This window comes from Podarcis pityusensis (assembly GCF_964106645.2).
Source record: "Podarcis pityusensis genome assembly, chromosome: 6".
Lineage (NCBI taxonomy): Eukaryota > Metazoa > Chordata > Lepidosauria > Squamata > Lacertidae > Podarcis > Podarcis pityusensis.
In genome coordinates this window covers 42,110,525-42,126,685 of record NC_138030.1, presented here as the reverse complement: position 1 = coordinate 42,126,685, position 16,161 = coordinate 42,110,525, and the positions used below count along the sequence as shown (strand labels likewise).

General features: G+C 48.3%; 1 protein-coding gene across 3 annotated transcripts; it reads right to left on the bottom strand.

Moving 5' to 3' along the window:
* Nucleotides 1–1,369: 1,369 nt before the first annotated feature.
* Nucleotides 1,370–14,103, bottom strand: GOLT1A (golgi transport 1A). 3 transcript variants are annotated; one of them, XM_081010459.1, is made up of 5 exons: nucleotides 13,723–14,081; nucleotides 11,574–11,665; nucleotides 9,393–9,571; nucleotides 3,636–3,699; nucleotides 1,370–2,436 (listed from the first exon to the last, which is right to left on the bottom strand). In XM_081010459.1, exons 1-5 carry the CDS (start codon nucleotides 13,745–13,747, stop codon nucleotides 2,398–2,400), a joined length of 399 nt encoding a protein of 132 aa, XP_080866585.1. In that variant the 5' UTR covers nucleotides 13,748–14,081; the 3' UTR covers nucleotides 1,370–2,397. The 3 variants fall into 3 exon arrangements, with proteins under 3 accessions (XP_080866585.1, XP_080866586.1, XP_080866584.1); XM_081010460.1 differs by lacking the exons at nucleotides 11,574–11,665; nucleotides 13,723–14,081 and adding an exon at nucleotides 11,291–11,565; XM_081010458.1 differs by lacking the exon at nucleotides 1,370–2,436 and having other exon boundaries at nucleotides 3,136–3,699; nucleotides 13,723–14,103.
* Between the last annotated feature and the right edge of the window lie 2,058 nt (nucleotides 14,104–16,161).

The following is a 16,161-nucleotide window of genomic DNA, read 5'->3' as shown; positions in this document are numbered from 1 at the left end:
TTTTCCTCCTAGAAAGTAAGGGGAAATGTCTGTGCGTGTTATGGAGCGAATGGCTATGGATGGCGGGGGGATCTGCTGCAGTCATGAGCAGAGGATCCATGGTTCCCCTTCCTTCCCTCCATGGCTTGTTTTGAAATAGCAAAGCGGGAGAAGACCCGCTGAGTGGGGAGGAGAGAGGGACAGAGAGCCTGCTTGCTTTAAAGGAGCAAAGCGGGAGAGGAGAGGAGCCTTCTCCTCTTATACCCCTCTTCTGCATTATTAACAGCATCCTTCTCCACCCACCCCACGCGTGTTCCTTGTCCCTTGAGTGCTTTTCCTTCCCTCCCCACTTAAAACATGGTTACAAAGCACGGATCCACATGGATCCTCAGGATTTTTGCACTGGGTCACCCCAAATTCACCATCAGATCACATAGCATGTCCATGGCTACCAAAAAAATCACGCACCCACTGTTGCCCGGGGCCTCAATGGTGCAAAAACGTGGTTACAAAGCATGGATCCACATGGATCCTCAGGATTTTTGCATTGGGCTACCCCAAACTCACCGTCAGATCACATGTCTGTGGCCACAGCATGAACCACAAAAATCATACATCCGCTGTTTCGTTTAGAATATTTTTTTCTTGTTTTTCCTCCTCTAAAAACTATGTACGTGTTATGGTCAGGTGCATGCTATAGAGCGAAAAATACGGTATCTCTTCCACATTATTCTCTCTTGCCCTCTTCTACACATGCCCAGCACTGGGTGTTGAAATTTTGCACCCCTAACAATTTTGTGCCCGGGGCAACTTAATCTGTGCCCCCCATGCCATGCTACTGTACAAGGCGGGGGGGGGGCAGCAGCTGTACATATTATTTGGAGGGTACATATCCGACATACAGAGGCCCTGTGCACAAGGTGGAGGTTGGGAAGAAAGATCACATAGCTCTCTGCTGAATAGCCATCTCCATAGCTTTAGCCAAACTAAATACAGTGGCACCTCTGGTTACGTACTTAACCTGAAACTGTTCTTAACCTGAAGACCACTTTACCTGATGGGGGCCTCCCATAGCTGCTGTGCTGCCACCGCACAATTTCTGTTCTCATCCTGAAGCAAAGCTCTTAACTCGAGGTACTATTTCTGGGTTAGCGGAGTCTGTAACCTGAAGCATATGTAACCTGAAGCGTAAGTAACCCGAGGTACTACTGTAAGATGGTTTGAGGTCCATGGTTGGCTCTCCCATGTTCTTTTTAAATGACAAAATGCAGCCACTGTTCCCTCACCAGTGGTTTTAACTCCCTACCCTTGCTGTCTTTCCCAAATCAAGTAGTCTCCCTGTAGCTCCTATTTTCCCATCTGAGCAAAACAGACATGCACACCCGTGACATCTTGAGAAACATGATTTATTTGATATCATTAAAACATGTTTTATGTTTTGTTAAATAAAAAAATAGAAAATATGCACATGGTGGAATCAAACAGCGTTCACGTTCTGTTAAATAGACATTGCTCCAAAGTATAGGCTGTGTGTGTGTCTTTTTGAACTGCAAGTTATTTTGCGAACATATCCCCTCCCCCAACCATTTTCTTTACTGGGATTTTGAAATTGACAGAAAACTCAGAACAACACTTCTCACCCTTATATTCATTTTCCTCCTTCCTATTGTTGAAATTTGGCTAGTGAGATAACACAAATTGTTCTAGTGTCATAGTGTTCAAATTATGCCTTTCAACTTATGTGCTTTTAATCCCTTCAGTTTCAAATTTCTGATCCATTAGGGCAGGCATCCCCAAACTCGGCCCTCCAGTTGTTTTGGGACTACAACTCCCATCATCCCTGACCACTGGTCCTGTTAGCTAGGGATGATGGAAGTTGTAGTCCCAAAACACCTGGAGGGCCGAGTTTGGAGATGCCTGCATTATGGCTTCTCACAAGGGATGAAAAATATCAGTGGGTACAGCATGTCAACAAAACAAAAGAAACTGGGTACTTTGCTTACTCACTCTACTGCAGCTGTTTGGAAGGTGAAGACCCCAAGGGATGTGTCTTCCTTGGAGCAAATTGATAAGTCCTAAATGTTGGTTTGTTGCTAAGAAATCTTGTGAACATGGATGTGCCCAGGTACCAATGCTCACTCAGCCATTGTCCATAGCCATTGTCTAGCTCCAGCATGATCATGTCTATGAACCAGCAGTTCAGTTGTAATTGCTCTTGCAAACAGCACCTCCAGGCAATTCCTGCTGGGATATGAACCTGCTAATAACCTTGCACACTCCTGCAGGTGATCACACAGGGGTCTTCAAAGGTATGAACTGGGCAGGAGGTCTCAATGGCACATCGCTGTGAAAACAACACAGTAGTCTATTTGCTTGTAGGAGGGGAAGTTGTCTGTGGTAGGAAGCCACTTCTCCAGGCTATACCATAGAGGTGGTGTCTCCAAGTTTCTGGAACAGCTGCAACAAGAAGTCATTTGTAACCAATCACATTTCTCTGAAGGATTATATAACTCTACAATTCTATGATTCTATTATTTCCAGGCATGGGTTGTTGTTGTTGTTTTGGTCCCACCTCTTTCCCTGCGAAAACTCACTGTTTACCACTGAATCAGAACAAACATCAGCCTTCAGAGGACTTATCATAGAATCATAGAATCATAGAGTTGGAAGAGACCACAAGGGCCATCGAGTCCAACCCCCTGCCAAGCAGGAAACACCATTAGAGCACTCCTGACATATGGTTGTCAAGCCTCTGCTTAAAGACCTCCAAAGAAGGAGACTCCACCACACTCCTTGGCAGCAAGTTCCACTGTCGAACAGCTCTTACTGTCAGGAAGTTCTTCCTAATGTTTAGGTGGAATCTTCTTTCTTGTAGTTTGGATCCATTGCTCCGTGTCCGCTTCTCTGGAGCAGCAGAAAAAAACCTTTCTCCCTCCTCTATGTGACATCCTTTTATATATTTGAACATGGCTATCATATCACCCCTTAACCTCCTCTTCTCCAGGCTAAACATGCCCAGCTCCCTTAGCCGTTCCTCATAAAGCATCGTTTCTAGGCCTTTGACCATTTTGGTTGCCCTCCTCTGGACACGTTCCAGTTTGTCAGTGTCCTTCTTGAACTGTGGTGCCCAGAACTGGACACAGTACTCCAGGTGAGGTCTGACCAGAGCAGAATACAGTGGCACTATTACTTCCCTTGATCTAGATGCTATACTCCTATTGATGCAGCCCAGAATTGCATTGGCTTTTTTAGCTGCCGCGTCACACTGTTGGCTCATGTCAAGTTTGTGGTCAACCAAGACTCCTAGATCCTTTTCACATGTACTGCTCTCAAGCCAGGTGTCACCCATCTTGTATTTGTGCCTCTCATTTTGACTGATGTTTGTTCCAGTTCAACAGTATACAGTGACTTTTTGGGGGTTTTTTAAAATCACAGACCTGTGCCTACAGATCATGGCACAAATGGAAGTGTAGATGAGTCCTATTGTTGGACTCCAGTTCCCATCAGCCCCAGCCACTCAGGGGACAATGGGAGTTGTATGTTGTACCTGGAAGCCTGCAGGTTCCCCAACCCTGTTGTAAAGCTTAAGGGAACCAAACCAGCCAGATAGAATCATGCTCCCCTGAGAGCGCATGACACACGAAATTTTTTCTTACCTTGCTCAAAAATGGGATGTTCACCAATGATCCCAGAAACCCAAAGGCAATTGGGAAAAAACTCCTGAGGACAAATAAGTCATTGTTAATAATGGCTGAAAATCAGCAGCCGGAACGAAACCTGAGAGTTAAACTAGATGTGACAGCAGCAATTCTCTGTGTTGAAAGCAAAGTAGAAAGATAGCTAAAGAGTGCTGACCCACTCCTTTGTTCATAGCTTCTCTAGCCATGGCTCCTTCCTCTGCGCATCTTTTTCCCAGCCGAGGCTCCAATACCAGAAGTGATCCTGGCCGAGAGAAAAGTAGCTGGAGAGAGGTAATCTGTGGATGAAGGAACAATCTGGTCTGGAGGGTCTCCAACCCTCTAAAGCAGTTTTTGAGGATCATAAAGGATTGTACAGGAGAGGAGAGGGGAAGATCCATTGTGCAAGTGGAAATCCATTGTGTGAATGGAATGGCAGCACAGAATAAACAATGCAAAGAGGGAGATACAGTCCAAAAAAGGAGGTGGTAAGGGAACCTGAAATATACTCAGAGTCGCAAAGTGATTTCATGCTCTTTATTCAGCTCATAGTGGTGAGGAGGAATGAATAAATGTCCCCTCACAGTATCTGCTTTATATACATTATTTACACAATGGGCTGCACATGATTGGCTAATTCTGGAATTCTACTGTAAGCCAATCAGGTTGTGGATTCACTTCTATCTGGAGCAGGATTGGGTGGTTCCTGCCAACCAACCATACTGCTGCATTGTTCTAGGACCAATCAGACTGCTGCATTCTGAATCCTATTGTTCTAGGACCAATCAGACTGCTTCAGTTTGGATCCTATTCAACTCAGTACATAACACCCCTCCCCTCTAAGTTCCAGTCCTGCCCGGGAGGTCGCATTCATAGTCCTCAAGGTATGCCGGCGGCCTACGTGTGCGTTGTGGCCTGGGGTGTTCCCTGGTCCGGGCTCCGGGTTCTGGCTCGTGTTCCAAGGATGCTGGCTGTGATGCGGCTGTTTGGTCTGGTGCAACCGGCTCGCTCAGTCGTGGTTCTGGTTCCGGTGTCCTTTCGGCCTCACGGGTCCTCTCTGTATTTACTGATTCTGCCTCTCCTGCTGGCCCCTCCTGCTCTATGGGCCTCACTGCCCCGCTGTTCCCTTGGGACTCCTCTGACCTGTCCTCCTCCTGGTTTTCTCCCGGGAATCGTCGCCGTATCTGGTCGCAGTGGCGGCGCCAGCATTGCCCCCCATCCGTTAGCACCTCGTACGACACGGGGCCAGTGACCCTGGTGATTGTGGCGGGTACCCATGCTGGGCCTGCCCCAAAATTCTTTGCGTACACTGGGTCCTGGGCCTCGAAGGTCCGGGGGTTCCTGCCTTCCCCCACCACTACCTCATCCTGAGCTCTATCGGGGTGAAGGCGGTCCAATCTGATTGCAAGGCGCCGACCCATTAGTAGTTCAGCGGGGCTCCGGCCAGTCGTTGAGCTGGGGGTGCTGTGCTGTGCTAGAAGGAATGTGGCAAGGCGGTACTCCCAGTCCCCTTGCGTCATGCGGCGAAGGGTGTCCTTGGTGGTCCGCACCATGCGTTCTGCTTGGCCATTGGTGGCAGGGTGGAACGGCGCCGAACGGATGTGGCGGATGGCGTTCTGCGCTGTGAAGGTTTGGAATTCTCCTGACGTAAATGCAGTCCCGTTGTCTGAGACGAGAGTGTCAGGGAGCCCGTGGGTTGCAAACAGCCTGCGTAGTACCCGGATGGCTGCGGACGTGGAAGTGGACGGTACCAGTGCGACTTCCAGCCATTTGGTGTAGGAGTCCACCACTATGAAGAATGTTTTCCCCTGAAAGGGGCCAGCGAAATCCACATGCAGGCGTGACCATGGTGCTCGGGCGGACTCCCAGGACTGGACTGGGGCCCTTGGGGGATCTGGGCGGGATTCTTGGCAGGCCTGGCAGTGTTTGACCCAGGCCTCTATCTCTCCATCGATCCCCGGCCACCACACATAACTCCTGGCAAGGGCCTTCATTCTTACTACCCCTGGATGTGTCTCGTGTAGGGCTGTGAGGACCCTTTTGCAGAGGGGCTGGGGAACAACGACTCTGCTTCCCCATAACAGGCACCCCTTGTGGGCCGACAGTTCATGTTTGCGGGTTGTGTAGCCGGCGAATTCTGGCCCGGGGCTGCTGCTGGGCCATCCCCTCCACACCCAGTCCAGGACCCGGGAGATGACCCTATCTTTCTTGGAATGGTGTGCAACTTCTTGTGCCTGAATGGGGCGGTCGAGAAGCAGCTCCAGGCTCATAACCTCTTGTGCAGGTGCTGGGTCAGGGCCTGTTTCCGGTAGTGGTAGCCTGCTGAGGGCGTCCGCATGGCCCATCGCCTTCCCAGGTCGGTGAATCAGTGCATACTGGTAGCTGGCAAGGAAAATTGACCACCTGAGGACGCGAGGAGACAGCACTTGGGGGGTCTGCTTTTCGGGGGCAAACAAGCCAAGCAACGGCTTGTGGTCAGTCACCACGGTGAAGGGCCGCCCGTACAAGAAATCATGGAATTTTTTTACTCCCTTTACGATTGCCAGACCCTCCTTGTCGATTTGCGAGTAGTTCCGCTCGGTTGTGTTGAGTGTCTGGGAAAAGTACGCCACCGGTACCTCTCTTCCATCCGGGAGTTGGTGCCCCAGGACAGCTCCAATGCCATAGGGTGAGGCGTCGCATGCTAGCACCACCGGCAGCCTCTCGTCGAAGTGTGCCAAGACCGAGTTTGAGACAAGCAAGTCCTTGACTGCCTGGAATGCGGCCTCCTGGCGCTGGCCCCACACCCAAGGGGCCCGCTTGTCCAGGAGTCTGTGTAGGGGCTCCGCTACCGCCGCCTTGTGGGGAAGGAAGGAATGGTAAAAGTTCAATAGTCCCAAGAAGGCCTGAAGTTCAGTCTTGCTCTTGGGCGCTGGGGCATCACAAATGGCCCGTACCTTGTCCCCAGTCGGGTGGACCCCTTCTGCGTCCACCATAAATCCCAGAAAGTCCACCTGAGGCACTCCTAGTAGACATTTTTCCCGCTTCACCTTGAGACCCGCCGTCTGGAAACGGTGCAGAACGGTGCGGAGGCGGTCCTCAAACTCCTCTGGTGTGGGGCCGGCAATCAACACATCATCGAAGAAGGGGGTGACGCCAGGAATCCCTTTAAGGAGAGAGTCCATTATATTCTGGAATATGCCTGGTGCCACGCTGACACCGAATTGCAGCCGCTTTACCCTGAACGCTCCTCTGTGCGTCACAATCGTCTGTGCCTCTGCTGTGGCCTCATCTACTGGCAGCTGTTGATATGCTTGGGCCAAGTCCAGCTTGCCAAAAATTTTCGACCCAGCCAGGGTGGCAAGGACATGGCTGACCACTGGCACTGGGTATGCGTGGGCCGTGAGGGCCTTGTTTATGGTACATTTGTAGTCTGCGCAGATGCGGACCGAACCATTAGGCTTGACGGGTGTGACGATTGGGGTTTCCCAGGGAGCATTAGGCACCGGCTCCAGCACTCCTTGCTCTACGAGTCGGTCCAATTCCTCGTCTATACGGGGTTTCAAGGCGAACGGGACCCGGCGGGCCTTGAGCCTGACCGGTCGTACTGCGGGGTCAAGCTGTAGCGCAATGGGGGGGCCCGTATACTGTCCCAATTTCCCATCGAAAACCCCTGGAAATTCCTTGCATATGGCGTCCACGTCCACTTGTAAGCTAGTGTGGTTCACCCCGGTGACAGCTAGCCCCAGTGGTCCAAACCATGCCAATCCCAGTAAGCTAATGTAGGGGCCCTTGACCACAAGCAAGTCCAGTTGCCGCGTCCGCCCTCGGTATTGCACCCTGAAGGTCCCCACCCCCATTGTGGGGACCTTACGTTTCTGGAAGTCCCGGAGGGTGAATGGGGCCGGCCTGAGTTTGGGACCCCCAGTGGGACACAGTTTCCTTAAGGTCCTTGCCGAGATTATGGATAGAGTTGAACCCGTGTCAAGCTCCATGCGGCATGGGGCCCCCTCTATCTGTACCTCTACATAAATTTTCTCTACGTTGGGGTGGGGCAACTGGTATACCTGGAAGTCCGTGAGCTCCGTCGAGTTGCCTTGGTGCGTTGGGCCCCGGGACCTGGGGCTCTTGGATTGGTCATCTGATGCCTGGTGTCGGGTGGGCCGAGCCCGACACACCCGGGCGATGTGTCCCGATTTTCTGCACTGCCTGCACTCTGCGTTGCGGAAACGGCAGGTCCTCCTCTCGTGACTCTCCCCGCAGCTTGCGCAGTTCCCTCCTTCTCGTCGAGGCAGCTGTGGTCTGTGCGCTGCTTGAGTGCGCTGCTGTACTCGGTGCACCTCCTCCCTGTCGGATCCTGAGTCGTCGGTGAGGTCTTCATGGTGGACCCTCGGTTGGGATGGCAGGCTCGGCCGTGCCTCTTGGGTCGACCTCTCGGCAGCTTCTGTTGCCAGGGCCTCCTCCAGAGCGACCTGGAACGTTAGGTCCTTCTTAGCGTAGAGGCGTCGTTGCAGCTTCTCATCCTTCAGGCCACCGACGAGGCGGTCACGAAGCATGTTCTCCAGCTCTGAGAAGTTGCAGAACCGGGCGGCTTGGCGGAGAGAGGTCACAAACCCAGTTATGGTTTCCCCAGGGGCTTGCCGCTTTGCGTAGAAGGCATTTCGACGAGCCACCACTGAGGGCTGCGGCGAAAAGTGCCCCTTCAGCTGTTCCATTATTGTTTTGTATGGAACAGTAGCGACGTCTTCAGGCGCAAGGAGAGCCCGGGCAATTTCAAACGTCTCCTCTCCGCAGACGCTGAAGAATATCGCCCTCTTCTTGGCGTCTTCTTCGTCGGTGACCCCTTTGGCTTCTAGGAGGAAGGTGAAACGGGAGGCGTACGCTTCCCAGTCTCCAGATGCTGGGTTGAATGGCGAGAAGCTGCTGTTGGCTGCCATTCTGAGTTCCTTGTGCCCCGGAGCTGAAGCCTGGATACACGGTGCGAGGCAGCGGTGCGGCAGTTGGCGGTGCTGCGGTGCTGTGTGTGGCAGTCAGCTCAGCGGGATCCCACCTTCGTCGCCAGTGAAATATACTCAGAGTCGCAAAGTGATTTCATGCTCTTTATTCAGCTCATAGTGGTGAGGAGGAATGAATAAATGTCCCCTCACAGTATCTGCTTTATATACATTATTTACACAATGGGCTGCACATGATTGGCTAATTCTGGAATTCTACTGTAAGCCAATCAGGTTGTGGATTCACTTCTATCTGGAGCAGGATTGGGTGGTTCCTGCCAACCAATCATACTGCTGCATTGTTCTAGGACCAATCAGACTGCTGCATTCTGAATCCTATTGTTCTAGGACCAATCAGACTGCTTCAGTTTGGATCCTATTCAACTCAGTACATAACAGAACCCATGGCTACTTTAAATTAATTCAGATCTCCACGAGGTGATGAGCTGTACCCAAGGGTACTAAAGGAGCTTGTGGACATAATCTCAGAACCTCCGTATATAATATTTGAGAATTACTGAAAAACAGATGAGGTCCCTGCAAACTGGAGGAGGGCAAATGTTGTCCCCATCTTCTTCTTGTCAGAACTGGTAAGGTTGTAGCCCATGAGGCTCCAACTTAGAGCACCAATTTCAGAAACTGTAAACTTGTAGAGTTCAGGTCTGGCATCACGTGCAGCTATCAGCAACCCTGGACTTACCCAGACTTGCCTACATACAGTAGTTTCCCTAGAAAGCTTTGTGGCTTTGGTATGAATAATCACCTGAAGAGGTTAATGAAGCCATAGGTCTCCAGAAGCATGCCTAGGACAGGCCACCGAAGCAGGACGATAATTATGCCCCCCAAAAAGAAACTGGTTCCCTTAAGCTTCTGCCTCTGGAAGAAGAAACCAAAGGTTCTTCTTAGTCCAATGATAATGGCCAGGCCAGACAGGAACAGGATCTAAAGAGAAGAAGATCAAAACCCAGGGATTATTGGAGTGTATTATAGCTAGTAGACACTTTATCAGGGATGGGGAGCGTGCGGCCTTTCAGATGCTGTTGGACTCCCACCATCCCTGACTGTTTGTCATTGTCAGCCCTAGCTTTGGCTGATGGGAGTTGTAGTCCAACAATATCTAGAGGGCTCCTGATTTCTTGCCCCTGATTTTCATGTTTATGTATATACTGCTTTTCTTTTTTTTAATCACAAAACACTTTATATAGTGATCATTTATAATTCAGGTGTAGGCAACACAATACCCTCTGGATTTTTTGGACCAAGCCCCACCCCATCCCTGACCACTGGGCATGCTGGTTGGGGCTGATGGGGACGGCAGTGCACAACATCAGGAGTAACCACATTGGCTATCCCTGGTATTCTCTCTTAAGGGTGCTGGGCGTAAAGGCTGAATCTTTCCTACAGGCTTGATGAACTTTTTATCCTCTTCAGTAATTCTATCTGTTTTGTCTTTGGAAGGAAAGGGGAACATTGGTCCTGTTGCCTCTCTTTTCTTTGTCTTGCAGGGATCTTTTAGCCAGTGGCAGTGTAGGGGTCCCCCCAAGGGGTGGTTGCCCCAGGTGCAAAATTGTTAGGGGGCACAGAATTTCGACACCCAGTGCTGCCTGAATACAGCTGCATGCTTCCGTTGCTGGGCTCCGTTGAAAACAGCTTATCCCTGCAAACAAGGACAGCACAATAACTCTTGACTGTGCATGCACAGGTGGAATTAATAGCCCCCCAACCATCTTGTGAGGGAAAGAGGGATTGACAGCCAACAGGCCAGCATAAGGTTGCCCTTCTAACCTGGAATGTGGTCAGATGGGCAGCATGTATCAGGAACACCTGTTTCACTGATTTTCTATCACAACATCACATCTTACTGATACAGGAAACCTGGACCAGGGATGACATATCATTAAATGGATACTACTTGCCCAGACTACATAAATTCCCAGGTCACACAGAACAATTTCATACCTCCCTGCTACTTCAAGATGAAAGCCCAGATGTTACATACAGTACTCAGTTCCTAGATACTGCACTGCCATGATGGATATTCATTGAAGGATGGTTTGCGCCACAAACTAGGCCCAAAATGCAAGACCTGTGCTCCTTCACACTCCCTCCCACATAGTCGCTTTTAACTGTTTGTCCCTGTTTCTATATCTTAAGTAGGTATGATATATAATCACCTTTTAATTACCAGTTTTTACTCATTACCTGTTTTCAGTCTTATGTGCTCAGTTTCGGTATGTTTTATCTTATGCTGGTCTGTGACCGAAATAAAGTTTGATACTGATACTGAATGTGCATGTGTACTCTGCCTGTTTTGCTCCCTCCTACCTACCCCCTCCGCACTGCCCCGGGCACTGGCAACCCATGCTACACCATTGCCTTCAGCCACTTCATTGTTGACACAGGAAGCTGCTGACCAAGGGTATTGTGTTGCTGGAGGAACATCACCTTCCTCAGTTCATGAAGTATCACTTACACCCATACCCTTGCAGCATGTGCTGTGTATAGTGGTTGGTACACAATACAAAAGTTTCAATTCTGTAATGGGCTGCCAGTCCTGATCAGGCCAAAGGCCCATGCAGTCCGGCATCCTGTTGTTACTTTGAACAATCATTTGCCTATAGGAAGCATGAAAGAAGGATTTGAGCACAACAGCACTCTCACCTCCTGTGGCTTCCAGTGACTGATACATACGTCTTCTGACAGAGGAGGTGGAACACAGCCATCGTGGCTGGTAGTCATTCCTTAAAACCTTAGACTAGACAACTCTGCTTGGAAGCAAGTCTCCCAGTTGATGTCAATGGAACTACCTTCCACAACAGTGCCTGTAAACTGGGCTTAGTGATCCTTATGATTCATCAAAGCTTTGAAGGCAAACTGGCTGATATATGTGATGACAAAAGCAACATCTGGAAGGAAACATCTGGAGCTTGAGAAAGAAACTTACATTTCCGAAGGCCAGAAGCACCGAATCCATGTACAATAGCATACCGAAAAGGAGGAAAAACACCCCAAAGCCCACAAGTCCCACACCAATCCCTGTAACAGATGAAATGAATGTAATCAAACACACAGCATTCTGAAGATCAGGGGGAGGAAGGCCCACTTATAACTCAATAGTGGGAAAATACGTTTCTGGTGTCTGCAATTTGGGCTCAGAATACCTGTTCTTGCATGGTCCTGCTTTTCTTTTGAGATCTGTATGGGTTAGGGTGTCTATCATAGTCAAATGTCAGTGTTGGACAGCTGTGTTAATTCTCCTGCTCTTCATTACCATGTGCTGTGTTCCTTTGCAGGATGATAGTTGGCAGTCTTGGAAAGATCCCTCTGGGTGATACATTGGCAGACAGCAAACAGGTCCCTGACACAAACTCTGCTGGTGATCTGCAACTCACTGTCCCATCACAGTCTAGCTGAGAGATGGCAAACCTTCTTCAGTTTAAGGGCTGCATTCCCTTCTGGGAGCTGTGTGTCAATGGTGAATGGGGCCAAAGGCAAAAGTGAGCAGAGCAATAAATGTAAAATTTGTGGGAAATTGCAGCCTGGATAGCTCTGTTGGCTAGAGCATGGTGATGATAATGCAAAGGTTGCAGGTTTAATTCCCATATGCGGCAGCTGCATATTCCTGCATTGCAGGAGATTGGACCAGATGATTCTTAGGGACCCTTCCAACTCAAATATTCTAAAATTCTATGATTCTATGATAATTATGCATGAATTCTAGTTTGTGCATGAAAAGGGCTAGAACCAGAGAGGTCTGTTCCTAAACTCAGCTAAGTCATACCCCCTTACCTCTGTAAAAGGAGGAATTGAAGCTGCATGTGTCCCTCCGTCCCATCCCGTCCTGTCCCCGTTGCTGCTTGGATATGATAGCACAGTCAGTAGAGCATGCAACTCTTACTCTCAGGGCCGTGGGTTTGAGCCCCACATTAGGTGAAAGGTTCCTGCATTGCAGGGGGTTGGACTAGATGACCCTTGTGGTCCATTGCAACTCTATGATTCTGTGAAATGCATGAATCTGACCTTTGGAACGTTTTGTAAGTAAAGAATTTTAAACTTCCTTAACAGTGTGTGGCCTGTTCAGCACAAGAGGGGTTGGAAAGAAAAGAGTGCTGTTTGCAAGCAGACTAAATGGGTCCAACAACCTATACAGTGGTACCTCTACTTATGGACACGATCCATTCCAGGGTGCCGTTTGCACCCCGAAAAGTCCATAAGTAGAGCGCTGCTTCTGCACGTGCGCGTGATGTGATAGATTGCTCCTGCACATGCGTGAAGCGTGCAGATCACTCCTGCACATGTGCGAAGCGGTGAACCCAGAAGTAAACACTTACGGGTTTGTCGCGTTCGTAACCAGGAAAAACACAACGTGAAGCAAATGCAACTCGAGGTATGACTGTATTCCTAAAGCTATACTTCTGCTTGACTTTTGTGAGTTTAAACTCTGCTACTGGGGCCTCTCTCTTGCTGGAGAGAGTTTAGCCTTGCATTTTAAATCTATTTGAGTCGATTCTTTTGTTATTTACTCCATACACATGGGTCACAGGGCTTCTATTTTCCTCCCACAGATTGTACTTTTGTTAAAGATTATACTGAAACTCTTGTGCCCTGGGAACAGAGGCAAAGATATTAATTTACTTCCTTTTCCAACAGCGCGTTCTCTGATCTTTTTCAAAACCAAACCAAAAAAGGGCCTGTGAAACAGTCAACAGAGTAACACTGGAACTAGAGAGCCAGTGTGGTGCAGTGGTTAGAGCACTGGACCATAAGACTAGGGAGGTGCAGGTTCAAATCCCCACTCGGTCACAAAGCTTGCTGGGCCACTCAGTCACAGTCCACCTGATCTACCTCACAGGTTTGTTATTAAAATGAGGGGAGGGAGAGCATTATGTTTGCTGCCTTGAACTTGCTAGTGAAGAGGCAAGTATTAAAGTAAAGAAGTAAAGAAGAGAGGTCAGGGTGACATTCTCCAAAAGCTGAGCTGGCAAAAGGAAGCCTTGATTAGACCCAATCATTCTTTCTTAGCTAACCTGATTACACTGGTATAAGAAGAAGTAACTTCTTCCTTTCAGGCTGTAAGATATGGTCATACTTACTCTGGATTTCTGTGATCTCTATCATCTTCGCTGCTGTAGGCCTAGAACAGCTCTGGATGTTCAGGTGCAGATGCAAATGTCACGGAAGGGGGGGGGTGAGGTGCAGGATGCTGCGGTCACTTCCACATATTCCGCAGCCAGTGAACCTTGGAAAGGCCTTTAGCCCTTCCTGCGTCACCTTGCAAATCATTAACCTCCCAGCAGTGAAGACACCTCTTAAAGTTCACTGGGCTGTCACTCTGGAGTTTGCAAGCGGGCGGGTAAGGCGGGGAAGCGCCATCACAAATGCTCAGCTTGTGCTTCCTGTTCTCCTGGGTTTGCGAGGGGAAGCTAATAGCAGGTCTCTCTGAGGCTTGAATTATGGGGGAAACTGCTGGCAAAAATGAATGAAAAGAAGAAAGCCACACAAATTACAGCGGTACCTCAGGTTACAGATGCTCCAGGTTACAGATGCTTCAGGTTACAGATGCTTCAGGTTACAGACTCCGCTAACCCAGAAATAGTACCTCAGGTTAAGAACTTTGCTTCAGGATGAGAAGAGAAATCGTGCAGTGGCAGTGGGAGTCCCCATTAGCTAAAGTGGTACCTCGGGTTAAGAACAGTTTCAGCTTAAGAACAGACCTCCAGAACGAATTAAGTTCTTAACCCGAGGTACCACTGTATGACATTATTCATGTGTGTGTTTGGTCTCAAATGCCATACATAGCTAATCTTAAAATACCAAAACAACGAAGGGCTTTCACCTTGACTCGTTGTCAGGCCCTCCCTTCAGCAGTTCAGGAAAGCCATTATAGGAAGATAGCACATGAGGAGAGAAAATGCTCATGTGGCTCTGGGCAGCAGGAAACAACGGAGCATGCCCTTCTTTATTGCCAGTATTACATAGACATTCAAGCTAGGTTTATCCAGCCCATCCTATGTAAGTTCCCTGGGTGTTCAGAACAACACTACATCCCCCTATTACTACAGGACGAAAGCCCAGAAGTCACAGATTTAGTCGCCAGATTTTGTGCTTGCCATGATAGCTATTCGTCGAAGGATGGTCTATGCTACAAATCAGTCATAAATAGAAGGCCCATATTGTTAGATCTGCACTTCTGAAGCCCCACCCCATACAGCTGTTCTTTTTTAACTGGTCTCCTTTAAATTTTCCTTATCGGTTTTATTCATCCATTACCTATGCTTAATCAAGTATTCTATGTATATGTTTTAATCTACGTTTGGTTCTTGTTCCCAATTAATTTAATAATTATCCACTTAGAGATATTGTTATGCTATTTATTTAGATGTTTTGCTTATGCTGGTCTGTGACCGTATTAAAGTAAATTCATTCATGTGTTTGTTTGGCTTCTAGAAGTTAATGCACAGTAGCCTTGAGGGCTGTTTTCCTTTCCACATTCCCTATTTGCAATCGGGAAGTACATGTCGAGGAGGGGGCACCTGCTTTCACATGAACCTGCCCATCAATTACAGTCATCATGGGCAGACGCTCCTCTCTGCTAACAAGGGAGATTAGTTTGCTGGCTGTTTTCCCATGATCACTTGAAAAATCCTGAGCATCTTAACAGACCACTTAATGGTTTTTCTGCCAGTTGTAGCCATTGCAACTCCATAGAATACAATAACATCCAATGTTAGAATTAAAAGAAGCAACAAAAATACAATTAATAATCAACATGAATATTTTATGCAATAGATGTGCTGTCTCCCATCTTCAACCACAAATCCACAGATTGAGAGACTCTTAATCTCAGGGTTGTGGGTTCAAGCCCCACGTTGGGCAAAAGATTCTTGCATTGCAGGGTTGGACTAGATGATCCTAGTGGTCTCTTCCAACTCTACAGTTCTGTGATTCCAAGATGATGTGGACCACCTGAATGAATCTTATGGGCTACTGGTGGCCCACGGGCCAGTTTGGGAATCCCTAGCTTAGAGGGCAGGGTGGAAAGATGTGAAGGCCAAAAAAGAATCTGGGAGGTTTATCAGCTAGATATAGGGTCCAGCCATTGGACCATTAGTATATTGCATAGCATCTTGCCAACTATTTTGTTTCACGCAAACATCTTCTATTAGCCTCAAGAAATAATAATAATAATAAACATCCCTCTGACGCAGTCTTGGAGCATTTCCTTTTCTATTGCATAGAAAATAGAATACATGTCCCATTCTCATGCAAGCAGCGAGCAAAGAAATACCATAATAAAAAGCTAATTAACTGGCCAGGGACAGCTGTATTATCTATATCTGCGTCACTAAGGCACAAGATCTATATGTCCTCTTTTGGTGCTTGACAAATAACTAAGGACACAAGAAGAGAATCTATTTCCAATAAGTGAATCATTCAGCACATTTTGAAATGTATTTTCATGCTCATGATATAACCCAACTATCCTTGCTGCTTCTATTGAAATTCTTGCAATCATTTTATAAGTTGATCTC